General features: G+C 41.9%; 1 protein-coding gene and 1 long non-coding RNA gene across 2 annotated transcripts in view; one reads left to right on the top strand and one right to left on the bottom strand.

Annotated features, from left to right (window-relative positions):
• Positions 1 to 18,572: 18,572 nt before the first annotated feature.
• MRPL17 (mitochondrial ribosomal protein L17) lies at positions 18,573 to 20,028 on the bottom strand. The gene is made up of 3 exons (XM_086340381.1): positions 19,830 to 20,028; positions 19,447 to 19,515; positions 18,573 to 19,117 (listed from the first exon to the last, which is right to left on the bottom strand). The coding sequence occupies exons 1-3, from the start codon at positions 20,001 to 20,003 to the stop codon at positions 18,842 to 18,844; spliced, it is 519 nt and encodes a 172-aa protein (XP_086196507.1). The 5' UTR covers positions 20,004 to 20,028; the 3' UTR covers positions 18,573 to 18,841.
• Positions 20,029 to 20,077: 49 nt separating this feature from the next.
• Positions 20,078 to 26,728, top strand: part of LOC147357876 (uncharacterized) — a 28,234-nt gene continuing 21,583 nt past the window's right edge. The window contains exon 1 of the long non-coding RNA XR_015142121.1: positions 20,078 to 20,351. This is a non-coding gene — a long non-coding RNA (uncharacterized LOC147357876). The remainder of the gene's footprint in view (positions 20,352 to 26,728) is intronic.

Genomic DNA, 26,728 nt, shown 5'->3' with positions numbered 1-26,728 from the left:
AAATGAGTCAGCTCTTCGTATCAGGTGGCCAAAGTATTGGAGTTTCAGCTTCAGCATCAGTCCTTACAATGAAGACCCAGGACTGATCTCCTTTAGGATGGACTGGTTGGATCTCCTTTCAGTCCAAGGAACTCTCAAGAGTCTTCTCCAACACCAAAGTTCAAAAGCATCAATTCTTTGGTGCTTAGCTTTCTTCATAGTCCAACTCTCACATCCATACATGACTACTGGAAAAACCATTGCCTTGACTAGATGGACCTTTGTTGGCAAAGCCTGGCTTGTAGTGAGGATCTAAACTAAGTTAGTAGGATTAGAAAAGAAGAGTGAGAAATGAGAGAAGTTTTAGAGACTACAATTCTTTTAAAAAATTTTTAACCTTTTATTTTGTATAAAGATATACATATGTATAAAATATACACATATATAAAATCAGTATAGTCGATTAACAATGTTGTGATAGTTTCAGGTGAGCAACGAAGGGCCTCAGCTATACATATACGTGTATACATACTCCCAAAAACCCTCCTCCCATCCAAGCTGCCACATAACATTGAGCAGAGTTCCATGTGCTGTACAATGGGTCCTTGTTGTTTATTCATTTTAAATATAGTAGTGTACATGACTATCTCAGACTCCCTAACTGTTCCTTCCCCCTGTCAACCATAAATTAGCTTTATAAGTCTGTGAGAAAATCTTTATTTACTTATTTGGCTGCACCCAGTCTTAGTTGTGGCACCCAGGATCTTTGTTGCAGCATGTGGGATGTAGTTCTCTGTCTAGGCGTCAAACCCAGGCACCCTGCATTGGGAGCTCAGAGTCTCAGCCACTTGACCACTAGTGAAGTCCCTAGGGACTACATTCTTGATGGCTAACTAGAAGTGAGGAGTGCTGGTGTAGGAAGAGTGTAAGATGACTTACATCTTCCTGGTCTGTACATTAGTGATGTTACTCACTATGTTTGGGAAGAAAAGGATGAGCATGTTTGAGAGGAGAGAGATATGATAATGAATTTGGTTTTGGACATGATGACTTTAATATGTATGTGAGATATCCCAATGAAGATGTGTAGGAGGTGGTTGAGTATAAAATTTGGAACTCAGGTAAGCTGAGGAAAGATATTTTGGAGACACCAGTCTGTCAGTCTATAGAGGTTAAGTGGAACCATGAGAATGGATGTGGTCACCTGCAGAGAATATATAGTGAAAGAGTGCCTGGGCAGCATTAGGGTGGATAACAAAAGAAGAGCCATGAAGGGGATTGGGAAGAAGTGGCCAACAGGATAAGAACTAAGCAAGAGAGTAGTTTCCAATGTGCTATCATAAAAGCCAAGGAAGGAAACAGCTTCTAGAATGAGAGTTGTCATCAGAGAAAAATTACCACACTTAGATGAGGTCTCACAGGTCTCCGTTAGACTTTGAAATTAAGATGTAGCTGATGATCTTAATGATTCAAAGACAGAGGAAGAACGAAGCCAGAGGCATCACACCTCCTGATTTCAAACTGTATTACACAGCTGTAATCAAAACAGTATATCTGCATAAAAGCAGACATATAGATCAATGGAACACGATAGACAACCCAGAAGTAAACTCATACATCTAATTAATTTCATGTGGAAACAACCTAAGTTTTCATTGATGGGCAAATTAATACATAATATTCATTCATGCTGAATATGGGCTTCTTTGGTAGCTCAGCTGGTCAAGAATCCGCCTGCAATGTAGGAGACCCTGGTTCAATTCTTGGATAGGAAAGATCCCCTGGAGAAGAGATAGGCTACCCACTCCAGTATTCTTGGGTTTCCCTGGTGGCTCAGATGGTAAAGAATCTGACTGTAAGGCAAGAGACCTGGGTTTGATTCTTGGGTTGGAAAGATCTCCTGGAGGAGAGCATGGGAACCCATCCAGTATTCTTGCCTGGAGAATCCCCATGGAGAATCGCCATGTTGCCTGGTGTGCAACAGCCTATGGGGTCGCAAAGAGTCAGACAGGACTGAACAACTAAGCACAGTATATGCTTACTATAAGAAAGAATACAAAGATTCCTTCCATAATAAAGAAGGAATGCTAGTGAGACAGCAGGATAAAGAACTACTACTACTCAGTGAGTGAAGCAGGGAATGAACGACAAAGGATAGTAACATGAGGCTGAGAGGAGGAATGGGGAAAAGAAGGACTGAGGAACTGTTGCTGGGAAGTAAGCAGCAGGATCACATTTAACACCGCAGGTAAGAAGCTAATGGAGGGGCAATGGCTAGTGGAGAAAGGGCCCAAAGAAGAGAGGCAGGTGTGAGGAATTAACCATGGTTACTGGAAGGAACTGGTTTTTAACCTTGAGAGGTACTTCTTCCTTCAAGACTAAATGGGAAGATGGGTGAGGATGCAGATAAGTGCAGGTATGAGGTTATGATGGCAGTAGGGGTGGAGGGTTGACATGGGAATTTCAGGCCATTGTACCTGGTGATCCCATTCTCTCTGGAGAGGAGTTGGTATTTGTGAAAAATGGAACATGAGGGAGGCAGAATGTTAGGGATTTTGAGGAAAGTGTTAAAGGAGGGGAGACACTGTTATGAGGATGATGGCTGTTGGCCTTATAGGCTCAAAGGACCATGGAGTTGAAGATGCTAGCAAGAGAACAAAAGATACAAGCACAGCTACACTTAAGTCTCTGATGAAGAAGAGAGGTCATTTCATGACAACACTGAGGAGGGTAGAGGTTTGAATAACAAGATGGTATGATTCTCAAGGACTGGGAGGAGGTATGAAGTGCTTGTGTGTGTTTGGGCCTTTGGAAGCTCCGAGAATGGAGACAACTTCCCTCTCCATAGACGTGTGGAAGAATGTGAAGAAATGTTGTACTTAAACAAAGCCAGCTCTCTTAGAGGAAGTGGAGGCACAGAGGTATATAATGGGGCTGAGAATTTTGGGGTTTCAGAACGGAAAAGTTGGGAGAAGAGCCCAAGATAGAAAGGGCTAACTCTGGGAAGCAGTGAAAGGGTAAATTAACCAGGGGCAAGGAAGGACAGATGAGTGTGAGGAAGACCACATGGGAAAGGAAAGGTGACCCCAAAGGCCTGCCTTGTAAACGATGATCCTGAATGACAGGATGGGAGACTATCAATTCTTGCTGGCTCTATTAATCATTTGTTTCTTCTTAGTGAGGGGCGAGGCACTGGGTAGCATCAGTGTTTAGTTGTAGACTGCTCTGAGACTAAGCCCCTGCTCAAATGCTCATGAGAAAGCCACAATTATTAGTGCTCTTCAGTAGAGCCCAGCCCTGGAGAAAGTGAGCAAGAGTATTAAAAAATGGCCGGAGTCCAGCACTGCTTGAGTTGGGCTCTTCCAAGAGTAAGTATGTTTTTCAGGCTCTGAAGGATTTCAGTTCCCTGTAGAGACTCTAGGGAAGAAAAAGGGAGACTCTTGATTCTCTCCCACAGAGCAGGAGCCAGAGAAGGCAGAACCAGATGGAATCTAGAACACAGGTGGAGGGATTAAATGTGGAGAAGAAGAAGGACTCCTGTCCTCTGGGATAGGAAGTAAGGAGAGCCAGTTCTCTAAATTTCAGTTCACAGAGTGATCAATTTGCTGAAATTCATCAATTTTGCCAATTTACCAAAATTTTGTTTAATTATGTGTAAAGTTTACAACCATTTGCATGGCTGTATGGATTTTAACTAGTTTTGAAGATTACAAATTGTCAGTTGACTAATCTGAAGTGTAGTTTAGCTCAGTTTTAGTTTTAATTTATTTGCAGCTGTTTCACTGAAGTCATTTTTGCCAGGGCTGGCCTGGCAAAAGTTCAGTGTAGTCTAAAGTTTTCCTTAGTTTGAATCCACCACTTTTGAGAATGAGAATTTCTTGTGTATTTTGTTCTGTAACTATTGTAAAATGACTCAAATGTCAAATATAAACAATCTTTTTTTTGGGGGGGGAGTTTCTGTTTTTCAACATTTTCAAACTAATAATTTGGTTTTTTTTTTTAATACTTTTTTGTACATTTATAATTTTAATAGGTATATAGATATGGGCTGAAATATGGCCATATAATATTTCCTTCAGTTCAGTTCAGTCACTCAGTTGTGTCCAACTCTTTGCGACCCCATGAATCACAGCACGCCAGGCCTCCCTGTCCATCACCAACTCCCGGAGTTCACTCAGACTCATGTGCATCGAGTCAGTGATGCCATCCAGCCATCTCATCCTCTGTCATCCCCTTCTCCTCCTGCCCCCAATCTCGCCCAGCATCAGAGTCTTTTCCAATGAGTCAACTCTTCGCGTGAGGTGGCCAAAGTACTGGAGTTTCAGCTTTAGCATCATTCCTTCCAAAGAAATCCCAGGGCTGATCTCCTTCAGAATGGACTGGTTGGATCTCCTTGCAGTCCAAGGGACTCTCAAGAGTCTTCTCCAACACCACAGTTCAAAAGCATCAATTCTTCGGTGCTCAGCTTTCTTCACAGTCCAACTCTCACATCCATACATGACCATTGGAAAAACCATAGCCTTGACTAGATGGACCTTTGTTGGCAAAGTAATGTCTCTGCTTTTGAATATGCTATCTAGGTTGGTCATAACTTTTCTTCCAAGGAGTAAGCGTCTTTTAATTTCATGGCTGCAATCACCATCTACCGTGATTTTGGGGCCCCCAAAAATAAAATATGCCACTGTTTCCACTGTTTCCACATCTATTTGCCATGAAGTGATGGGACCAGATGCCATGATCTCCATTTTCTGAATGTTGAGTTTTAAGCCAACTTTTTCACTCTCCTCTTTCACCTTCATCAAGAGGCTTTTTAGTTCCTCTTCACTTTATGCTATGCTATGCTAAGTCACTTCAGTCGTGTCCGACTCTGTGTGACCCCATAGACGGCAGCCCACCAGGCTCCCCTGTTCCTGGGATTCTCCAGGCAAGAACACTGGAGTGGGTTGCCATTTCCTTCTCCAATGCATGAAAGTGAAAAGGGAAAGTGAAGTCACTCAGTCGTGTCCGACTCTTAGCGACCCCATGGATTGCAGCCTAACAGGCTCCTCCATCCATGGGATTTTCCAGGCAAAGAGTACTGGAGTGGGGTGCCGTTGCCTTCTCCCCTCTTCACTTTACTTATTGGTAAATGGTATTAATAATTACTACAGTGATAAAATTAATTATATAAATTTATTAGCTCAAGATAATTATTCTAGGATCTCATGATGACCATTAATAAATGGGCCTCCTGCCATAGTGACACTGAAGAAACATTTGTAGAATTTCTGCTGGTCCCATTTTTGTCACTATAGGAAGACTGTACTTTAGGAATATCTCTGCTGATCCTTATCCTTGATTATGTAGTTGCTACTAACTTCTAAATAAAGTTTTTACTCTGATTTTATTTTTTATTTAAGTAACAGTTTTATTGGGACGCAATTTCATAAAGTTTGTCCTTTTAAAGTGTACAGTTTGTAGTCGCTTTTAGTATATTCAGAGTTGTGTATCCATCAACCACAGTCAAATTCCAGAATGTTTTGTTCCAAAAGAAACCCCATATCCACTAGCAATCACTCCCCATTTCCTTCTCCCTTCAGCCCCTGGCAATGAATAATTACTTTCTGTTGCTGGAGATTTGCTTTTTGGATATTTCATTTAAATGGAATCATATAGTAAGTAGCTTTTGTGTCTGGCTTCTTTCACTTAGCTTATTTTTGAAGTTCATTTGTGTTGTAGCATGCATCAGTATTTCATTCTCTTTTATGGCAGAATAGTATTCCATCCTATTAATATATCACATTCTGATTATTCATTCATTAGTTGATGGACATTTGGATTTTTTGCCCTTTTGGCTGTTATAAGTAATGCTGTTGTGAACATCTGCATACAAGTTTTTGTGCAGACACACTCTTTCAGTTCCCTTCTGGTATAATATATTGTTAACTGCATATTGTAAACTATGTTTACCATTTTGAGGAAATATTTGAGGAAATGGGCCAAATTTTTCTATAGCAACTTCAACATTTTACCTTTCTTCCAGGAATGTATGCCTGCTCCAATATATCTGCATCCTTGCCAACACACTTATTGTTCATCTTTTGTATTGTAATCATCTTAGTGGGTATGAAGTGGTATCTCAAAGGTTTTGATTTGCACTTCCCTAGTGACTAATGTACAGGAACATCCTAATGACCAATGTACAGACATGCGCTGCATCATAGAAAAGCAAGAGAGTTCCAGAAAAACATCTACTTCTGCTTCATTGATTACGCCAAAGTGTTTGACTGTGTAGATCACAATAAACTGTGGAAAACTCTGAAAGAGATGGGAATACCAGACCACCTTACCTGCCTCCTGAGAAATCTGTATGCAGGTCAGGAAGCAACAGTTAGAACTGGACATGGAACAACAAACTTGGGAAAGGAGTGTGTCAAGGCTGTATACTGTCACCCTGATTATTTAACTTCTATGCAGAGTACATCATGAGAAACGCTGGGCTGGAAGAAGCACAAGCTGGAATCAAGATTGCTGGGAGAAATATCAACAACCTCAGATATGCAGATGACACCACCCTTATGGCAGAAAGTGAAGAGGAACTGAAGACCCCCTTGATGAAAGTGAAAGAGGAGAGTGGAAAAGTTGGCAAATAGATGGGGAAACAATGGAAACAGTGAAAGACTTTATTTTTCTGGGCTCCAAAATCACTGCAGATGGTGACTGTGGCCATGAAATTAAAAGACACTTGCTCCTTGGAAGAAAAATTATGACCAACCTAGAAAGTGAAAGTGAAGTCACTCAGTTGTGTCTGACTCTTTGCAACCCCATGGACTATAGCCTACCAGGTTCCTCCGTCCATGGGATTTTCCAGGCAAGAATACTGGAGTGGGCTGCCATGTCCTTCTCCAGATCAAGACCAAGTAGCTGAACATGGGAATCTGTAAGTACTTTTGTCTGGCCAAGATGCTGGGGGTAGGACAGGGGCAGGTGACTCTGCACCATGCTGTCCGGATGTCCCAAATCTCCCACCAGCCTGGCTCCCCTGCCAGAGGAGAAGGGTTCCCTTGCTGCCCGTGTGGGTTCAGGGAAGCTCTGCTGGCTGGCAAGCCAGAGCAGTGTTTCTGGTCTTCTGACACCTTGGGTGAGATTCTGCACATGACCTTGACTAGATGCCAGTGCTTCCTCTCACTAGGGAGCAGGAGCCCCTGAGATAGGGCCTGAGTGCAGGGCTGACATGTGGGGTGGTCCTGATGTTAACTCTATGGCCGTTCTGGCTCCATCCTATGTATCCATCCTCTGGGCTTATGCAGGGAAAAGGCTTAGAAAAGGCTGGAATGCTTTTTTAGCTGGAGAGGATGGGATGGATGGAACAGAAGGGGGCTGGACAGAGTAGTAGACCAACCTAGACAGCATATTAAAAAGCAGAGACATTACTTTGCCAACAAAGGTCTGTCTAGTCAAAGCTATGGTTTTTCCAGTAGTCATGTATGGATGTGAGAGTTGGACTATAAAGAAAGCTGAGTTCCAAAGAATTGATGCTTTTGAACTGTGGTGTTGGAGAAGACTCATGAGAGTCCCTTGGGCTGCAAGGAGATCAAACCAGTCATTCCTAAAGGAAATCAATCCTGAATATTCATTGGAAGGACTGATGCTAAAGCTGAAACTCCAATACTAACTGACTCATTGGAAAAGTCCCTGATGCTGGGAAAGATTGAAGCAGGAGGAGGAGGGGATGACAGAGGGTGAGATGGTTGGATGGCATCACTGACTCAATGGACATTAGTTTGAGCAAGCTCTGGGAGTTGGTGATGGACAGAGAAGCCTGGTGTGCTGCAGTCCACGGGGTCACAAAGAGTTGGATACAACTGAGTGCTGAACTGAACTGAATGACTAATGATGTTCAGCCTCTTTTAATATGTTTATTGGCCATTGAATATTTTCTTCTCTGGTTTATTTCAGGATTTTTTATGTCTTTGATTTCCTGTGGTTTGAATATTCTGTAGTTTAAATATTCTGCAGTCTTGTACACCTAGTTTTTTCAGTGTCCATTTTGATGTTTTCTGAACCTTCTGGATATGTGGTTTGGTGTCATCCATTAATTTCAGAGAATTCTCAAGGATTATTACTTCAAATATTTCTTCTGTTTCTCTTTTTCCGTATTCCCATTACATATATTGTTATTGTCCCACAGTTCTTGTCTTCCACAGTTCACAGTTCTTGGATATTCTGTTCCTTAAATAATTATCTAATTTTCCTTTTTAAAAAACTTTAATTGAATGAGTCTTTAAATTCTGTAGTGCTTTACAGTTTTCAGTTTCACACATGATTTCATATAATCACATTATATAACCCTTTTGTTCCCCACCCCTATGTTGCCCCTTCTCCCTCTTATTTTCCTTTTCTTGTTTGTGTTTTTGGCATCCTATCTAAGACATCATCATCTAATCCAAGGTCAAGATTTACTATTTTTAAAAAGCTTTATAATTTTAGCTTTTACATTTAGGTCTACAATCCATTTGAATTAATTTTTGTATGTGGGTGAGGTAGTGGCAACTTTTTACATGTAGATAGCTAGTTCTATCATTATTTGTTGAAAAGACTTGTTTTGGATTTTCTTGTCATCCTTGTTAAGAGAAAATTGACTATAAATGTGAGGGTTTATTTCTGGCCTCTCAATTCTAGTCTCATCTACACGTCTATCCTTATGCCAGTACCACATAGTCTTGCTTACTTTGTATAAGTTTTAAAATGAAGAAGTATGAGTCCTCCCATTTTGTTCTTTTTCAAGAATATTTTGTATGGCTGTTCTGAGTCCCTTGAATTTCCATATGAATTTTAGTATCTCTGCAAATAAAAAAGGCAGCATAACTTTCATAGGGATGGTGTTGAATCTCTAAATCAATTTGGGGAGGATATGCATCTTAACAATATTAAGTCTTTGCATCCATGAACATGTGTTTTCTTTACATTATTTAGGCATTTTACATTTTATCTCAATAATCTTTTGTAGTTTTCAGTGTGTAAACTTTTGTTAAATTTATCCCTAAGCATTTTATTCTTTTTGCTATTATTATTTGTTTTATAATGAAATTGTTTTATTTTTTGGATTGCTCCTTGCTAGTGTGTAGAAATACAATGGTTTTTATTTACTGATTGATTTCAGAATGGTTAACTGTCCTTGTATTTCTACAGTAAAACTGACTTGGTTCTGGTTTATAATTCTTTATGTTGTTGGATACAGTTTGCTAGTATTCTGTTGAAAGAGTTCGCATCTATGTTCATAAGGGATATTGATATTTTCTTGCAATGTCTTTTTCTGGATTTAGTTCATGGTACTAATGGCTTCACAGAATGAGTTAGAAAGTGCTATTTTTAACTTTTTTTTAATTCCTAGATTTTTTTTTTTATCAGCTTGATCAAATAAGCATTGCCTATTTGTTTTGGGTATTTGAATCCTAAGTTTCTGATGTGAGTATCACACACAATAGTGACATTCAATACAATTTGATTGAAATGTGGTACACAATAGATCTAAAGAGACAACTTTGGTAAAACTAAACTAAGTCAACCTGAAATTAATTGAAAACTAAAAAGAAGAAAAAAAAAGTGAACCTACAAAGTTATTAAACCTTTCCATGCAACACAATTTCCATAAATTTTATAAACTATTGATAGAAACAAATTTTTGGTGACTTGGTAACTTTATCAGATTAGATTTTGGTGCTCAAAACCAATTTTTAAACTTGGTTAACTTTGGAAAACTTGATGAATTGAGCCTTTGGGAGCTTGGTCAATGGGTGACCTGTCTTCAGTAAATAGATTTTCAGCTAATTGCCTAATTCCTGGATGTAGATAAAGATCAGGAGGGTAGAGAATTGAGAAGACCATGCTTATAGCCTCTCTCTCTCTCTTTTTTTTTTTTTTTTGAGAAGTAGGAGGTGAGGTTAAGTGCTTATAACAAGACATGAAGGCCTGGTAAACAGAACAGGCTGGAGAGATGGGCTTCAGGAGGAGAGAACAATAAAGAACTATGGAGCCAGCACCTTGAATGGACCATCCCAGGTTGGGATGGTAAGACTCTATGCCTAAGACTTGAATGAATGTGTGAATGATCAGAAGCTGTCTTCTCCAACCTTCATCCCCAATCGGCTTGTGCAATGAATGGCCCAGTCAGTTATAAAAAAAGATGGATGTGGAGAAGTGGTTCTTAGTATTATAAAACCCCTTCAGAGTTTGGACTATCCTGTACTTGCTCCTATCTCTGCTAGCTCCATGTTTTCTCAGTCATGTTTGGAATTCCTGGTATTTTGTCTATCCTCTCTAGCCCATCCTGATAAATCTGATCCATTTTGTGACTAGCTCTGGGCTACACACTGCATGCTTTCTCCTCAAAGGCAGACATGTTCAACGTGCAGGCTTGCCAACTGACCTCCTGTGCACTGGGCCAGCAGGTGCTTTAGGCATCCACTAGCAGTTAAGGCCGAGAACATCAGGAGGAGGTGGTACAACCCATGTTTTGAGTTCTCAAGAAAAGAGGCTTTACATAAAGGTGGTGGAAGCCAGAGTAGGGAATGAGAAAGATCTCCTCCAGCCCCTTTGCCCTCAACAAAAGATTTTACACTTTTCCCTTAAATTTGTCTAAATCCTTAAGTGTCTATCTCCATAACTAAGGCCTGGCAAAAGTACCCATTATAAAATTGTCTTAGTCTATTTGGGCTATTATTACAAAAATACCACAAACTGGGTTATTTATAAACAATAGGAATTTATTTCTCACCGTTTTGAAGGATGGGAAATCCAAGATCAAGGTACTGGCATGGCTGAATTCTAGTGAGGACCCTTGTCCAGGTTCATAGCCGGCATCTTCTCACTGCGCCCTCTTTATAAGAACAATATTCCCATTTGTGAGGCTTCTGCCCTCAGTATCTAAGCACCTTCCAAAGGCTCCACCTCCCAATATCATCCAATTGGGCTTAGGAGTTCTTTCTTAAAATTTTTTTTACTTATTTGCACTGGTCTTAGTTGTGACATTCAGGGTCTTCGATCTTCATCGTGGCATGCAGGATCTTTAGTTGGGACATCTTTTTTAGTTGCGGCATGAGGGCTCTTAGTTGCAGCATGTGAGATCTAGTTCCCTGACCAGTGATCAAACCTGAGCCCCCCTACACTGGGAATGTGGAATCTTAGCCACTGGACCACCAGGGAAGTCCCTGAGCATTAGGATTTCAACATATGAATTTCGGGGGTGGGGCACACAAATATTCAAGCTGTAGCAAAAAATGAATTCACTACTCTTCAAAATTTACTGTTTAAATCTCCTTTACCCTCAAGTTGCTGCTGTATCTCTGTTCTATCTCCCCCTACCCCTTTTCGTAAGTCTTTACTGAATGTTACAATACTGCGTGTTTTATGTTTTGGTTTTTGACTGTAAGGCATGTGGGATCTTAGCTCTATGACTAGGGATTGAAACTGCACTCCCCTCCCACCTGCCCCTGGCATTGGAAGGCAGTCTTAACCATGGGACTGCCAGGGAAGTCCCTGTCCTCCCTTTTCACTGTCACTACACTTTTGTAGTTGTTTTTATGGTTTCTGCTTTTGCCCCTCTCAGGAGACTGCTCCATTAGCAGTAACAGTGAATATCCTAATTTTCAAGCCAGATGGCCAAAGATACTCATTATAATAACTACTATTTGGAGCCTGGCCAACATCAGGTTCCAAGAATACACAAATCATCTAGTGTCTGTCCCCAGAAGCTCAGAATCGGAAGATGCTTCTGACCCCACATCCCCTGGATTTTGAGACACCAGTGTTCTAGCTGTAGTTCTTTTCACCCTCCTCAGAGGGCTTCTTTTTCTCTGTCTGGCCTTTGAATGTTGACTCTGTCCTTTTCCTTTTACTCTATATTTTTTGTCTGGGAAATCTCATCCAGTCCAGTTGCTTCAGTTTCCACATATGTGTGTGATTCTCACATGTGTATCGCTATCTTATATATTCTCTCAACTCCAGAACAACTCTTCACAAGGCAGCTCTGTAACATGAATATGTTTACAGCAAAGCTCATCTCAGATCTGCTTCTCCTCTGCTGTCTTCATTCTCTGTGAATGGAATTATTTCACTCAACTGTCCAAGCAGGAATGTGGTATTGTGCTTGACTCTTAACTTCTTACTCTACCTCATGAAGCACAAGTGATATCTAGTCTATTCTATGTCCTTTATACCTGTTTGATCTGTTGGCTTCTCTCCATTCCCTCTGCTTCTGTCCTAGTCTAATCTTCCCTCAACTCCCCTTGGATTCTTTAACTAGCCTCTTATTCGATTTCCTTGCTTCAAGTCTTGTCCCCTAACCCATCTTCCGGTCTGATGCAAGAATGATCGTTCTGAATTGTAAATCTGATCCCTTTTCTCTTCATTTAAAAATCCTTCAGTGGCTTCCCCTAGTCTTCAGGATAAAATCCAAGCACTTTATCATGTCTTACAGGGCCCTTTGTAACCTGATCTTGCCTGGCTTTCTCGCTTCATTTCCTCCACTTCATCCTCAAAACTAAATCCCAGATGTACCAAATTACTTACTTGGAATTTCTCAACCACTCCATTCTGTTTCATAATTCAGCACACTTCTACCTGCAGATCTTGCTGCCTGGAGTGCCCTCCCAGGGGACCTTGCTACCCAACGCTTGATGAATGCCTACTCATTCAAGATTCAGCCCTAGCATTGTTTCCTCTGAAAAGTTCCTTACTGATCTCCTCCTTTCTTAGTACTCCAGTATGCCTTGTGCACACCACTTTATTAGCTATCCATCTTACTATCTTGTGCTTATTCACGATCGGTCCCTCCAAATGGCCTGTTGGGCCCTGGAGGAGTCATCCCTGTATTCTCTATACTAGCACTGTGCTTTGAATGAAGAAGGACTATGTTTGCTAAATTCATTTGGTAATTAATTTTTGAGTCTCTCCTATGTACAAGGAAGACACTGTACTGGGTACTGTGATGAATTTTGCAGGTTCTCTTTCCTCTCTGAAAGGCAATTTCTCAGTCTCCTTCATATTCTGTATCCTGTCTGTCCCCTAATGTCTGACCTCAGTCTCCTTTCCCTCTACATATATACCCTGAGTCATCCCATCCATTTCCTTAGCTTTAACTGCCAAGAACTCTCAAATCTCTTTTCCCAGGGAAGAACTCTTTCCTAAAAACTCCACACGCTCCCAGGCATCTCAAACTCAGCACATACAAAACTGAACTATTTTTCTTTTCCTTTGTTCCATGTGAGATAAAAGGAAAAGGTTAATTGTGTAGGAAACCTTCTGAGACCAGTTTTAAGAAAAGCAGTTAGCAATTAAGTCTGGACAATGGGATTGAGTTTTCAGTTACATCTCTAGGTACAGCTTTCACATGTTCATCTTCTTGAAGTGAAAAGCAGTAAAACTGCTTTGGCTTTTCATGCTGGGCCACACAGTGGTGTGCCAAAGTATACGTGAAGCCACAGTGTAAACAAAGTTCATCTTCCTATAGCATGAATTTTGATAGAATTTGTTATGTGTGTGTTCAATGTACAATACTTAACTTGTAAGAACTAAAACCATTATTTTTATATTAAACATATACATTGTGGAACAGAATGCAAAATGTCACAAAAGTTGAAACTCCTTTCCTCAAAATAAAAACACAGACCATTTAGGAATCAAACCTAGATCTCCCACATTGCAGGCAGATTCTTTACCATCTGAGCCACCAGGGAAACCCTTTTTATTATTAGGACAGCTTAAATTTAACTACCGAATTCATGTCTCTGAGTCAGAGCTACAATATGCCCCCACATTTAAGGGCACAGAGGAAAACTTCATGGGTACGGACATTATCCAGTAGTGAACAATGGGGAATCAGCATCGCAGGAAGTTCATTTTCAGATGAAGTAAGAGGAAACTGGGGAAGGGAGGAGTTAGGAAACTTAAAATGCAGAACTTGGCTGAAGAACTTAGTACAATATGTTGACTCAGTTGAGACATTTATAGATGCCTATTTTTCCCATGTTCTCTACTGGGTGGCCCAAGAGTTGATTAGGCATCTCCCCTATCCTCTAGGAATTCATCAGCTAGTGATGGGTGTTGAACAATGTAACTGTGCCATTGCTAAAATGAAGGGTGTACTGTGAGAAACTGGACCACTGGAAAAGTCACTAACTTAGCTTGCGGAATTCAGTGAATACTTCTTAGAGGAGGCAACAGATCAGCTTCTGGCTACATCTTGGAAAATGTACAGGTATTGTCTGTCTGTAGGTAGGTTAGAAATATTTCAGGAAATTGAAATATGAAATGTGTGGGAAATCAGTTAGACACAAGTTTACATTCTTGATTGTCATTATGAACACCTAAGTCCCTGGAGTGGAAGGAGCCCGTTTCTTCAGCTTTGGTATATTCAGCAGTGTAGTTCAGAGCTGAGCCACAGAGCTGATTATGACAAAGATAACATGTAGTGACCCCTCCTCATCTTAAAAACATATATTGAATTCAGGTTCAATTGTAGGGACAGAGTTATCCAGAAGGGTGAATCCCAGTTCCTAGCTTTGGGTGCTCAGTTGAGTGAAGGAGTCAATCAAGCAGACAGGCAACTATAGTAGTGTGAGAATGCTTTGACAGCCATACCTCAGGACTCTTACTGCACTCAAGAATGGACCTATTCCCATATGGAAGGCGATGTGAAGTTGGCCTCAAAAAACTGACTTTGAGTAGAGATTTGAATGACTTGTAGGAGGTAACCTGAAAGAGGGCAAGCACTACACTAGAGGCACCATCATGCAGAAAGGTATGATACATTTGGAGAATAACAAGTTAACTATAGGATTAAGGTAGGAGACAAGTCTGAGAGGTGACTGAGGCCAGGTCATAGAAGGCCTTTGTGCCAGGATACAAGCTTGGATTTTAACCAGGAAAGCTAATACTGAATTACTATAATGCTGGCTTAGATCAGGTTTTTCAGAGCTAGGTTGTAAAACATTACTGAGTTGTAAAATCAACTTGGTGAGTTGGGACCCTCATTTTAAAAAAGTAAACTAGAAGAGAGTAGACAATATCAATGCACATGATGTTTATAAATAACATTTTGTGATGCTTTTGTTTCAACAATATATATATATATACATATATATATATATATATATATATATATACATACACACACATCAATATTGTGTTCTGACGTAAATGTATTTTGATCTATGGGTCATAGTAAAAAAAATTTGGAGAAACACTAAAGATTCAACACTACAAAACAATATATCAGATTACTTTTGGTAGCAATTCATAGAAAAAACTCAGGCACAAATGGGAATAATCACTAAAGATTCTCATTATAAAGTATCTTTTAGTTGTTCTGACCTACCATTCTCAGTATCATCTTCAGCCTTGAGCCAGTTGCCTGTTTATCAGAATATGTGATCTTAGTCTTACAGAGCCTGGATTCTCACTGCCTCAAATTATTTAAGACCTCTCTATCTCTGAACCCATCAATAGCGAGGGGGTGGATGTACCATTGACTGCCTTTAGACTAATCTGGGGCATTTGTTTGGGAATCAACCCACTGCAAGGAACTGTAATGCAATGTGGTAAATTCAGTGCATTACGAAAACACTGTAGTGGCACCTAGGGTCACTAAGAAGATGGTCAGAGCAGTCACCCAAGAGATGCCAAAAGTGTGTACAAGTCAGGTAGGTAAAAGCCAGCGAGTTCTCTGGGTGGTAGATGAACAAAATGTACTACGGAAAGCCATGCACAGGGAAGTGCTCAGTGTGTCCGACTCTTTGTGATCCTACGGACGGCAGCCCGCCAGGCTCCTCTGTCCATGAGGATTCTCCAGGCAAGAATACTGGAGTGGGTTGCCATGCCCTTCTTCAGGGAATCTTCCTGACCCAGGGATCCAACCTGTGTCTCTTATGTCTCCTGCACTGGCAGGCAGGTTCTTTACCACTAGCACCACCTGGGAAGCCCATGTATAGGGAAACCTCCAAGACTCTGGAACATAAAATTAGAGACAAGAGAAGTTGGAGCAATGAGCAGATGCCTACTCACTGAGGAGAATCACAGTAAGGAATATGGACTCCTTCCCTATTGGAAAAGAAGAGCAGAGAATTAAGACAGCATATCCCTATCACTATGGCTGCAGTGTAGAGGGAAGTAAATCAGGGGGCTGTGGGAGTAATCCAGGATAGAGAGGTCTTGGATTTTAGACTAGGGAGGCGTGTTTACAGATTTGAGATATGGAAATAAATTTCACATGACGTGCTAATTTTACTGCAGAAAATGAGTGTAACATTAAGTCTCTGACTTTTGTAGTAGTTTCCTTTGGATACTGAGCTTACACTGCCATTGATCTATTGAGACTAAATTTGTTACGTTTTGAGGAGAATGGGCATACCTTGTGAAGCTGGAGCCTGAATAGAGAATCTTTACAAGTAGGAGGGAATTTTTAGTATATATAGGCCTCTCTTGGGAGTTTAGAATTTATTAAAAAGGTGCTAGCGTGGATTTGGGGGCATATTTCACCTATTTAGGTGAAGACTTGCCATTTATAGGCCTGATTAGTGAAATTGCTGGAGACGGCAATGGCACCCCACTCCAGTACTCTTGCCTAGAAAATCCCATGGACGGAGGAGCTTGGTGGGCTGCACTGCATGGGGTCACTAAGAGTCAGACACGACTGAGTGACATCACTTTCACTTTTCACTTTCATGTATTGGAGAAGGAAATGGCAACCCACTCCAGTATTCTTGCCTGGAGAATCCCAGGGACAGAGGAGCCTAGTGGGCTGCTGTCTATGGGGTCGCACAGAGTCAGACACGACTGAAGTGACTTAGCAGCAGTGAAACTGCTACACTGTTATTTCCCTGGTGTTATCCCAGTGTTTATGTTCAGTCCAGTCCAACTCTGCAACCTGGTGGACTGCAGCCCAACAGACTGTCCATGGAATTTTCCAGGCAAGAATACTGGAGAGGGTTACCATGTCCTACTCCAGAGGACTTTACCAACCCAGGGATTGAACTCGTCTCTTGCATTGGCAGGGGAGTTCTTTACCACTGCACAATCCCTGAGCCTTTAGTAAATGCTTTAGGATTCACATACTCTATCTACTATACAGACTAAAACATTAAAGGGGATGCAGTGTCTCTTGAGACCACTGTGGCACTGGACATGGCCCATCAGGCTGTGACCTCCTTGATGGCAAAGGCTGTTTCTTCTCAATTCTATATCCTAGTATGTAGCCCAGGGCCCGACATATGGCCAACACTTGTTAACTAGTATATCCCTAGTGCGTAAAATGATGCTGGGTACTAGCAGATGCTGAATAAAACACTTGGGGAACTACTGAAAGCCCCAAAGGAAGGTATATTTCTGGGGCCTAAGAGGAAAAGATACAAAAGTCCAGTCATAACCCACCTGTTACCAATACTTAAAGATGTGGTTTTAATTTTAAGGAAAGTGCTTTTTCTAGGAGTCAAGGCTGACTCCAAGATATCTGGCTAAGGGAAATGAGTTAGTGCCAAAAAAGACAGAAAGGGGACAAATTCTTTTGGAGAAGCATTCAGAGTTCAATGTTTAGTCAATAAATGTTCTAAGTGTCTACTATATGTTACTCAAAATATAATGTCAGAAAGAGCTTTTTTGTAATAGTGAAGACCAACTGGAGTACAGTAAAAGAGATGAGACCTGTGTTGGGAGCAGATCAGTTTCTCAGACTTGGGCAGGTGTCCTGAAACAGGACCAGAGTAGCTGTCACCAAGGCTAGTATCTGTCTGCTAGACTGGTGAGCCCTCCACCCGCAACCTTATTATCTCAAACAGTGTATGGGTTTGGTGGGCCAAATACCCTCTGAAGGTCTGCCCTAAGATAAAAATCTCTTTTTCCCACTGTACTAGCAATCTGGGATCTGCTAGGCCCTATCCCGTATTCATGCAGGGATGACAGCTCTAAGACTTCCCATGACTATCACCAAGTGAAGCCTCTGAGTGTGAGGGATGGGCAGCCTGGCTGTGCCCAGTCTGGCTTCACAGTTCCTAGTGCACATAAAGGAACTTCCTACTTCTCACATCCCCTGACCATTCTGAAGCCGGATTTCCCTCTTCCGAGTTCCCAGAGAGGCCCAGATTTGACAACAATGAAAACTTCCAGGAAATTCCCACGGATTTAACTTCCTAATCTTTCTTCCACTTCTACCCTCTCCTTCACCCCTCCATTCCCACCCCAAAAGGAAGGAGCTTATCCTGCAGTCAACATCCTCTGCTAAATGCTTCCACTCTCCTGGCCAGGTTGATGGTCCTCTCCTCTGAAGTCCATTCAGGATTTGAGGGGAGCACTTGAGGGTAACATGTGATCCTGTCCAGAAACAGAGGAATGGAACCTTGAAGGTTCCTAGGGTACCAGATTATTACAGAAAGTTCACTTCTAGATGTTCACCCTCCTACCCTTGTCAGGAAGTAATCTTTAAGAAATCCCAGGGGCTCAGTCTCTATGCTAGATAACAAAACTCAATCACCTATGGGGGCTAGTTTGGAATTACAGAATACATGCCCCATATAATCAGGCATGAAGAAAAACCAAACTGTGTTAATTCAACACAACCCAGATTAAGAGCCAGAAACATGCCATGAATTTACTATCTCAGTTCTCATTCTCCAGAAATCCAAAGGGGGGAAAACAATCAGTTTACATACATACAATGAATTTTTACCTATTGTGCAAAGAAAAGGGTATCTGGGTCTCAGAAAGTTCTGGGCTCCAGACTCCAATCAGACAGTCCATTTTACAACTCAAGCTCCAGTTCTTAGAGCTTAATAGAGCTCCCAAGGCCTGTGATCATGGGCACTGATGGGGGCCACATGCCCTTTGGCTTCAGTTAAACCTCTGGTGTTTGAGCTGGGTGGGAGCTGCGGGTGCTTGCTTCCTGGTCCTGCCGCAGCCCCCGAAGCAGCTGGTTTAGGAGTGTAAGGTCGCTGTCTCTGCGTGGCAGGGGCAGGGGTGGGAGACAGTTCCCTTTGTACTCAATCACTGCCATTTTGGCCCGATCCTGCTGATTCCGATTTGGGATCTGCAGCATTCTCGTGTAGCCCCCATTCTGACCTTGGTACCGAGGGGCCAGTACTTGAAACAGCTTTGGGATCAAGTCTTTCTCCTAGAGGGGGAGAGTTTTCCAGGAGACAGCAGAGTCAGGCACCATCATTGAGACATTAACTTTCAGCATCCCCAAAGGTAGGGTCCAAACACACACCCCCCTACATCCCTTCCCTCACTCTCTGACGTGGTATTATAAAGTGATCAATTACAGACAATTGTGTAGACTGAGATTCACGTTGAACTCAACGTAGGACATATATCTCTAACTTAGTTCACATTTGTCCGTAAGTGCCTACCTTAATTCTGCCCAGTTCCCTTTCCTCTAACAACTCCCTTCCACTTAGGGACCAAAGGATAAGATCTGGGAAGTGGACAGGATGCACTCACCGTGAGCCAGAAGTCCGCCATACGCATTGCTCGTTCGTTGGTGTCTCCCAGCTTCCCGTAGTCAATAAGCTGTGAGGACACAACATCATTGACCAAAATCCGAGCAAGAAAGGAGGCGTCAATCTTAATCCTCTAATGCCAAACTACAACCTATTCATTCCAGACACTAGCAAAGCATGTCGCTAATTCAGGGTACCTCTAACCACGCAGTCCTAATCAGGTCTCCATTTGAGGGGCCACAAGAGTAGGTTCAGCTCACGGTAATAAGGAAAGAGACTTCCGGCACTGTTTACCAGGGCGGTCCCAATTCTTCCCCAACTCCAGCCGGATCCCGCCCCCTCAGGCCAGACCTAGGAGAGGAACAAGACGGTCACGCCCCTTACCTTCTCGGCGTAGCCCCTCAGCTCGTCCACGCGTGCCCATGACGCCTCGATGCGTTCGTGTCGCACCAGTCCCGTAAGCAAGTTCTGCAACAGGTGAATGCGGGACTCGGGACCAAGGCCTAGGCGGCGGTATACGCGGCCGTGGGAGATCGCGGCGGCAAACGACAACCGCATGTTCCCAGCTTCTCCCCGCCCCTGTGAGGCCGGAACTGGAAACTCAGAGACGCGGCCGAGAGGCGGAGCTTAGAGGACTCACGCGCCCTACGTAGCTGCGTGGTGGACGTGTTTGCGCATGTGTATCGGAGCCTGCCTCGTTGGCAGCCTTGGGGAGGGCGGGGACGGGGCGTTGACCTCGTCTGGAGGAGGAGAGACGGGCGGAGTTTGGTCTAGCGAGCGCTGCTGCTTTGCCCGGGAACCAGGCGCCCCCTAGTGTGGAGTGAGCAGGCTGACGGTTTCTCTGGTGCTGCAACAGTGGTCGTAGGACCCCGCGCTGGGAAGCTCTGCCAGGAGCTGGTTGGGAGAGTGAGTACCTAAGGGGAAAGTGCCTGCGGGTGTTCCAGTCTTCAGGCCGGCGGACCTGCTCTTTCTGAGGCGCGGGGCATGTGACACGCTTAGCGTGTCATTTTGAAAAGAAAATTGTTTTCAGTAGTAATGGCGAAATGAATGAATAACAATAATAGGAAAGAAACGGAGATGGTGAAAATTTTCTTTCCTTGAAGTTGTTGACTGGCAAAAAAAAAGCACAACGTGAAAGTTGAGAGTTGTTTTATCTAGCAGACAAAACTGAGGACTTGATCCCACGATACAGTAGCTAAGGTAACTTCTAGAGGCTATGGTGGCAGAGGGGGTTGTAGAAGGGGTTTAGGGTGGGTGGGGGGCAGAAAATATAAGAGATTTTGCAGGGAAGACAGGGTAGTTGGAGCATCAAAAGATTACTCTTAAAGAAAGCCAGATATCTCAAGGAATTTAGTGCTTTTCTATGTATGAGAAGATATAAGAGTCTAGGCTCACTGAGATCATTGTTTTGATATGCACCTCAGCTATTGGGGGCTAGTGTCCTGTTTTTTCATCCGGTCTCCTCAGGTTGCTCTATTCATTCAGTGAGTGGCTGCAGTGTCTGATGATTCACTGAGGAGGGTTATGTTTCTGTCCTGATTTTACTTGGGGTTGACTGTGGTGGAGAGGAGGTGCCTGTAGCGGCTGATGACTGCAACATAGTTTGTTTACTGATGTGGCAGGGGACATTTTTAATTCTCAAAGCACATAGAACCATCCTAGTTCAAGAAAAATCACTGTGCTTAAAGGAAAAGCAATGATTTAATATTTTTAAATTACATCACTGTGTTTTTTATTTTAAAAGGGGAAAACATACATATGCATTTATGTGTTAAAGAAATGAACAATAACATTATAGTTTCTGGTTTTAAGCCTTTGTGTCAGCTGATTTGCCATGAGAGATCAGTCGCTCAGTCGTGTCCGACTCTTTGCGGCCCTGTGAATCGCAGCTCGCCAGGTCTCCGTGTCCATCACCAACTCCCGGAGTTCACTCAGACTCATGTCCATCGAGTCAGTGATGCCATCCAGCCATCTCATCCTCTGTCGTCCCCTTCTCCTCTTGCCCCCAATCCCTCCCAGCATCAGAGTCTTTTCCAATGAGTCAGCTCTTCGCATGAAGTGGCCAAAGTACTGGAGTTTCAGCTTTAGCATCATTCCTTCCAAAGAAATCCCAGGCCTGATCTCCTTTGCCATGACTTAGTGAAAATTGTTCCTTGTTGAGAAGGCAGTGGCAACCCACTCCATACTCTTGCCTGGAAAATCCCATGGTCGGAGGAGAAGGAAATGGCAACCCACTCCAGTATTCTTGCCTGGAGAATCCCAGGGACGGGAGAGCCTGGTAGGCTGCTGTCTCTGGGGTTGCACAGAGCTGGACATGACTGAAGCAACTTAGCAGCATGTACTCAGATGTGTCCCCCCACAAAAAATATATGCTAAGTCCTATCCCACTCCCATACCTCCTGTATCTCCTTCAGCCAGTACCTCAGGGTGTGACTTTCTTTGAAAATAGAGTCCTTGCAGATGTAATTGGTTAAGATGAGGTCATACTGCACTAGTTCAGTTCAGTTCAGTTGCTCAGTTCAATCGTGTCTCACTCTTTGCGACCCCATGGACTGCAGCTGGACTAGGGTGGATGCCTAATCCAAAATGGCTGGTGTCCTTATAAAAAGAACACTTGTGAAGAGACAGAGACACACAAGGGCAATGCCATGTCACCAGGAAGGCAGAGATCAGAGTTGTCTAATGCAAGACAAGGCTTTCTGGCAAACATGAGAAACTTAAGAGCAAGTGAAACTGTCAAGTGTCCTTTTGGGAGGCTCTGAAGAGCTGTGGTCCTTTATGTCTCAGTGCAGAAAGAATTCAGCGAGAGGCAAAGTGATAGATAAGAACTGATTTATTAGAATAGGACGCTTGTGAGACTTACAAGCAGGCAAACGAGAGGTTGCTGCACCCCAAGAACTTACTGGGCTACAGTTTTATAATCAAAAAGTGAGGAGGAGGAGAAGAAGACTTCTTCGTAATTCTTGAGTAGAGGTCATGCTTCCGTCACTTGTTCCTCCTCCAGGCTGGGCAGGGGAGTTTTCTTGTCCCTACGTGGTCAAGCTAGGTCCACAAATTATTGTTTTTTATGTGTGCACAGAGCATGTCCTAACTTACTGAGTTCATTGGTCAGGATGTGGGGCTCATGCTACCATTGTTTTCTTGTTTGGGGCATGTCTCTTGCTTCTGTTACATGGTTTTGTTGCTAAGCAAGCCTGCTTGGTTTTGTGGTTAAGCAAACCTGCTTTCTTGAGTAATCATTAACTTACAGGGGTCTCCCATATATTTTTCTACTTGCAATCCTTTAGTGGGGTTAACTATTTAATCACCTCCTTCTTTCCTTTACTCTGTCCCTGTCACAAGATGTGGAACAGATTCTTCCCTAGATCCTTCAGAGAATGCTTGACCTAGCTGACAAGTTGATTTTGGACTTCTGAACTATAAGATAGTAAATTTCTGCCCAGTTTGTGACATTTTGTTACGGAAGCCCTAGACACATACCCATGTTTGTTAGAAAGCATATTTATATTTGTCATTCTGTTTTCCTCTTAGATAACCAGAGAACACTTCTTGTTAATTTTAGTTTTGAAAAATTTCCTTAGTCTGAAGCAACAATTATGCAAATAAGAAAAGTCTTAAACATATGGATATGTTGGCAGAAAATTATACAAACCACAGTTCACAATAAATTTCAGAAATTGCAGTATTCTCTGTGTCTCATTTATTTGGGATTAATTTTTGCAGCTTTCAGTTATCTCCGCATTTCAGTATAACATCATCATCAGAAAATTCATCCTAAATTTCTACTGGTAAAAGTTGGTTAGATTTTCTTTGCAAAATTCAGGGAAATTGAATATTGACACGTGTTATTTGATCCATTGCTTTAAAAAAGAAATATCCACATGGTGAAAATGTACAGCATCAAACATTGTCTTTATTCATTTAGGTTAGTGCAAATGTAAATGTAATTGTGGTTTTGGATCACAAATTTTAAATCATTATAACTAAGCTCAAACACATCTTTATTAATTAAAATATGAACCAATACAATCAACACGTTTTTGCCAATGAGGCATAAGTTTATTTATTCCTGTAGTGTAAAAATCTGTGCTTCGAGATTGGTCAAACTGCTGGAAAGCATTTTCTGCCTCCTGCTGGTTGTGGAAGCGTTTTTCCTCCAAACAGTTTTCGAGATGGTTGAAGAAGTGATAGTTGGTTGACGAGAGGTCAGGTGAATATGATGGATGAGGCAAAACATCACAGTCCAATTCATTCAACTTCTGAAGCATTGGTTGTGCAACATGTGGTCAGGTGTTGTCGTGGAGAAGAATTGGGCTCTTTCTGTTGACCAATGCCAGCTGCATGCATTGCAGTTTTTGGTGCAACTCATCTATTTCCTGGAAGGACTGATGCTGAAGCTCCAATACTTTGGCCACCTGATGCAAAGAGCCAATTCATTAGAAAAGACCCTGGTGTCGGGAAAGATTGATGGCAAGAGGAGAAGGGGACGACAGAGGACGAGATGGTTGGATGGCATCACTGACTCTATGGACATGAATTTATGCAAGCTCTGGGAGATGGTGAAGGACAGGGAAACCTGGCGTGTTGCAGTCCATGGGGTCTCAAAGAGTCAAACATGACTGAGCAACTGAACAACAAATCAATTTGCTGAGCATACTTCTCAGATGTAATGGTTTCACTGGGATTCAGAAAGCTATAGTGGATTAGACTGACAGTAGACCACCAAACAGTGACCATGGCCTTTCCTTGGTACAAGTTTGGCTCTGGGAAGTGCTTTGGACTTCTTCTTGGTCCAAGTACTGAGCTGGTCATTGTCAGTTGTCATATAAAATCCATTTTTCATCTCATATCACAATCTGATTGAGAAATGGTTTGTTGTTATTGCATAGAATAAGAGAAGATGACACTTCAAAACATCGATTTTTTTACTTTCCAGTTAGCTCATGAGGCACCCACTTTTCGACTTTTTTCACCTTTCCAATTTGCTTCAAATGCCAAATGACTGTAGAATGGTCAACTTGAGTTCTTTGGCAACTTCTTGTGTAGTTGTAAGAAGACCAGCTTTGATGATGGCTCTCAACTGGTCGTTGTCAGCTGCTGATGACTGGGCCATACACTCCTCATCTTCCATGCTTTCATCTCCGTTGCAAAACTTCTTAAACCACCACTGCTCTGTACATTAGTTAGCAGTTACTGGGCCAAATGTGTTGTTAATGTTGCGAGTTGTCTCCTCTGCTTTATGACCCATTTTGAATTCGAATAAGAAAATCAATCGTATTTGCTTTTTGTCTAAAATCTATTCTGTAGTCTAAAATAAATATAAAATAGACAGCAAGTAATGTCATTAGCAAAAAACCATAAAGCAAGAAGTGCACATTAAAATGATACCTAACGTAACCATATATATTTAAGAATGTATTCCAGTATCAAACGGTAAAGTTCAACAATGCAAACCCACAGTTATTTTTGCACCAACTTAATATTTTTTGGCTGTATGAGACTGTCATCTCATCTGTTCTGGCAGTACTCATGTTTTGATTCTTTTTGTCTATGTCACTTTCCTTACATTTTGTTGGTGCATAGTTAATGGCTTTCTATACAATTTTGTGGACTGATGTTCAAGGAACAGTTTTAAACCTTGGTGTCTATTCTGGCTGTTTGCAGATACTTTTGTGTCTGATTGACCTCATTTGAAACTTCATCTCAAAACAAAAAATAACTCAGGAGAGAAAAATCTTATATGAGTAGGGTTATTTTATTTTATTTTTTTTAAATTTTATTTTATTTTTAAACTTTACAATATTGTATTAGTCTTGCCATGTATCGAAATGAATCCACCACAGGTATACCTGTGTTCCCCATCCTGAACCCTCCTCCCTCCTTCCTCCCCATACCCTCCCTCTGGGTCGTCCCAGTGCACCAGCCCCAAGCATCCAGTATCGTGCATCAAACCTGCACTGGTGACTCGTTTCATACATGATATTATACATGTTTCACTGCTATTCTCCCAAATCTCCCCACCCTCTCCCTCTCCCACAGAGTCCATAAGACTGATCTATACATCAGTGTCTCTTTTGCTGTCTCGTACACAGGGTTATTGTTCCCATCTTTCTAAATTCCATATATATGCGTTAGTATACTGTATTGGTGTTTTTCTTTCTGGCTTACTTCACTCTGTATAATAGGTTCCAGTTTCATCCATCTCATTAGAACTGATTCAAATGTATTCTTTTGAATGGCTGAGTAATACTCCATTGTGTATATGTACCACAGCTTTCTTATCCATTCATCTGCTGATGGGCATCTAGGTTGCTTCCATGTCCTGGCTATTATAAACAGTGCTGCGATGAACATTGGGGTACACGTGTCTCTTTCCCTTCTGGTTTCCTCAGTGTGTATGCCCAGCAGTGGGATTGCTGGATCATAAGGCAGTTCTATTTCCAGTTTTTTAAGGAATCTCCACACTGTTCTCCATAGTGGCTGTACTAGTTTGCATTCCCACCAACAGGGTAAGAGAGTTCCCTTTTCTCCACACCCTCACCAGCATTTATTGCTTGTAGACTTATGGATTGCAGCCATTCTGACTGGCGTGAAATGGTACCTCATAGTGGTTTTAATTTGCATTTTTCTGATAATGAGTGATGGGTTATTTTAAATTTATAGTTTTAGAAGCAGGGCTATGTTCTACCACAAGGATGGGAGGCACAAAATGTGCCTGATGTGAACTTGAAAGTTTACAAATTGTTATGAGTTTATCAGTACTGTGAAAAGTAATATATATGGCTTAATCTGACTATGTAACTGATAATTTTTCAAATTAATTTGTGGAATAAAATGTTTTGGTGGATTAGTTTGTAAAAAGTGATAGTTTGAAGTTTACATGTGTTTTATTATAATATGATATCAATTGTAATCGTATCATGCAAAATGCTGGGCTGGATGAATCACAAGCTGGAATCAAGATTTCTGGGAGAAATGTCAACAACCTCAGGTATACAGATGATACCACTCTAATGACAGAAAGTGAAGAGGAACCAAAGAGCCTCTTGATGAGGGTGAAAATGGAGAGTGAAAAAGCTGGATTGAAATTCAACATTAAAAAAGCTAAGATCATGGCATCTGATCCCATCACCTCATGGCAGAGAGATGGGAAAAAAGTGGAAGCAGTGACATATTTTATTTTCTTGGACTCCAAAATCACTGCAGATGGTTACTACAGCTGTGAAATTAAAAGACGCTTGCTCTTTGGAAAGAAAGCTATGACACAGCTAGATAGCATGCTA

This window comes from Bos grunniens, chromosome 15, assembly GCF_055505025.1.
Source record: "Bos grunniens cultivar Pamir isolate PY7600 chromosome 15, Bosgru_T2T1.0, whole genome shotgun sequence".
In the NCBI taxonomy this organism is placed as follows: domain Eukaryota; kingdom Metazoa; phylum Chordata; class Mammalia; order Artiodactyla; family Bovidae; genus Bos; species Bos grunniens.
This window is presented reverse-complemented; position numbering and strand designations above follow the sequence as displayed.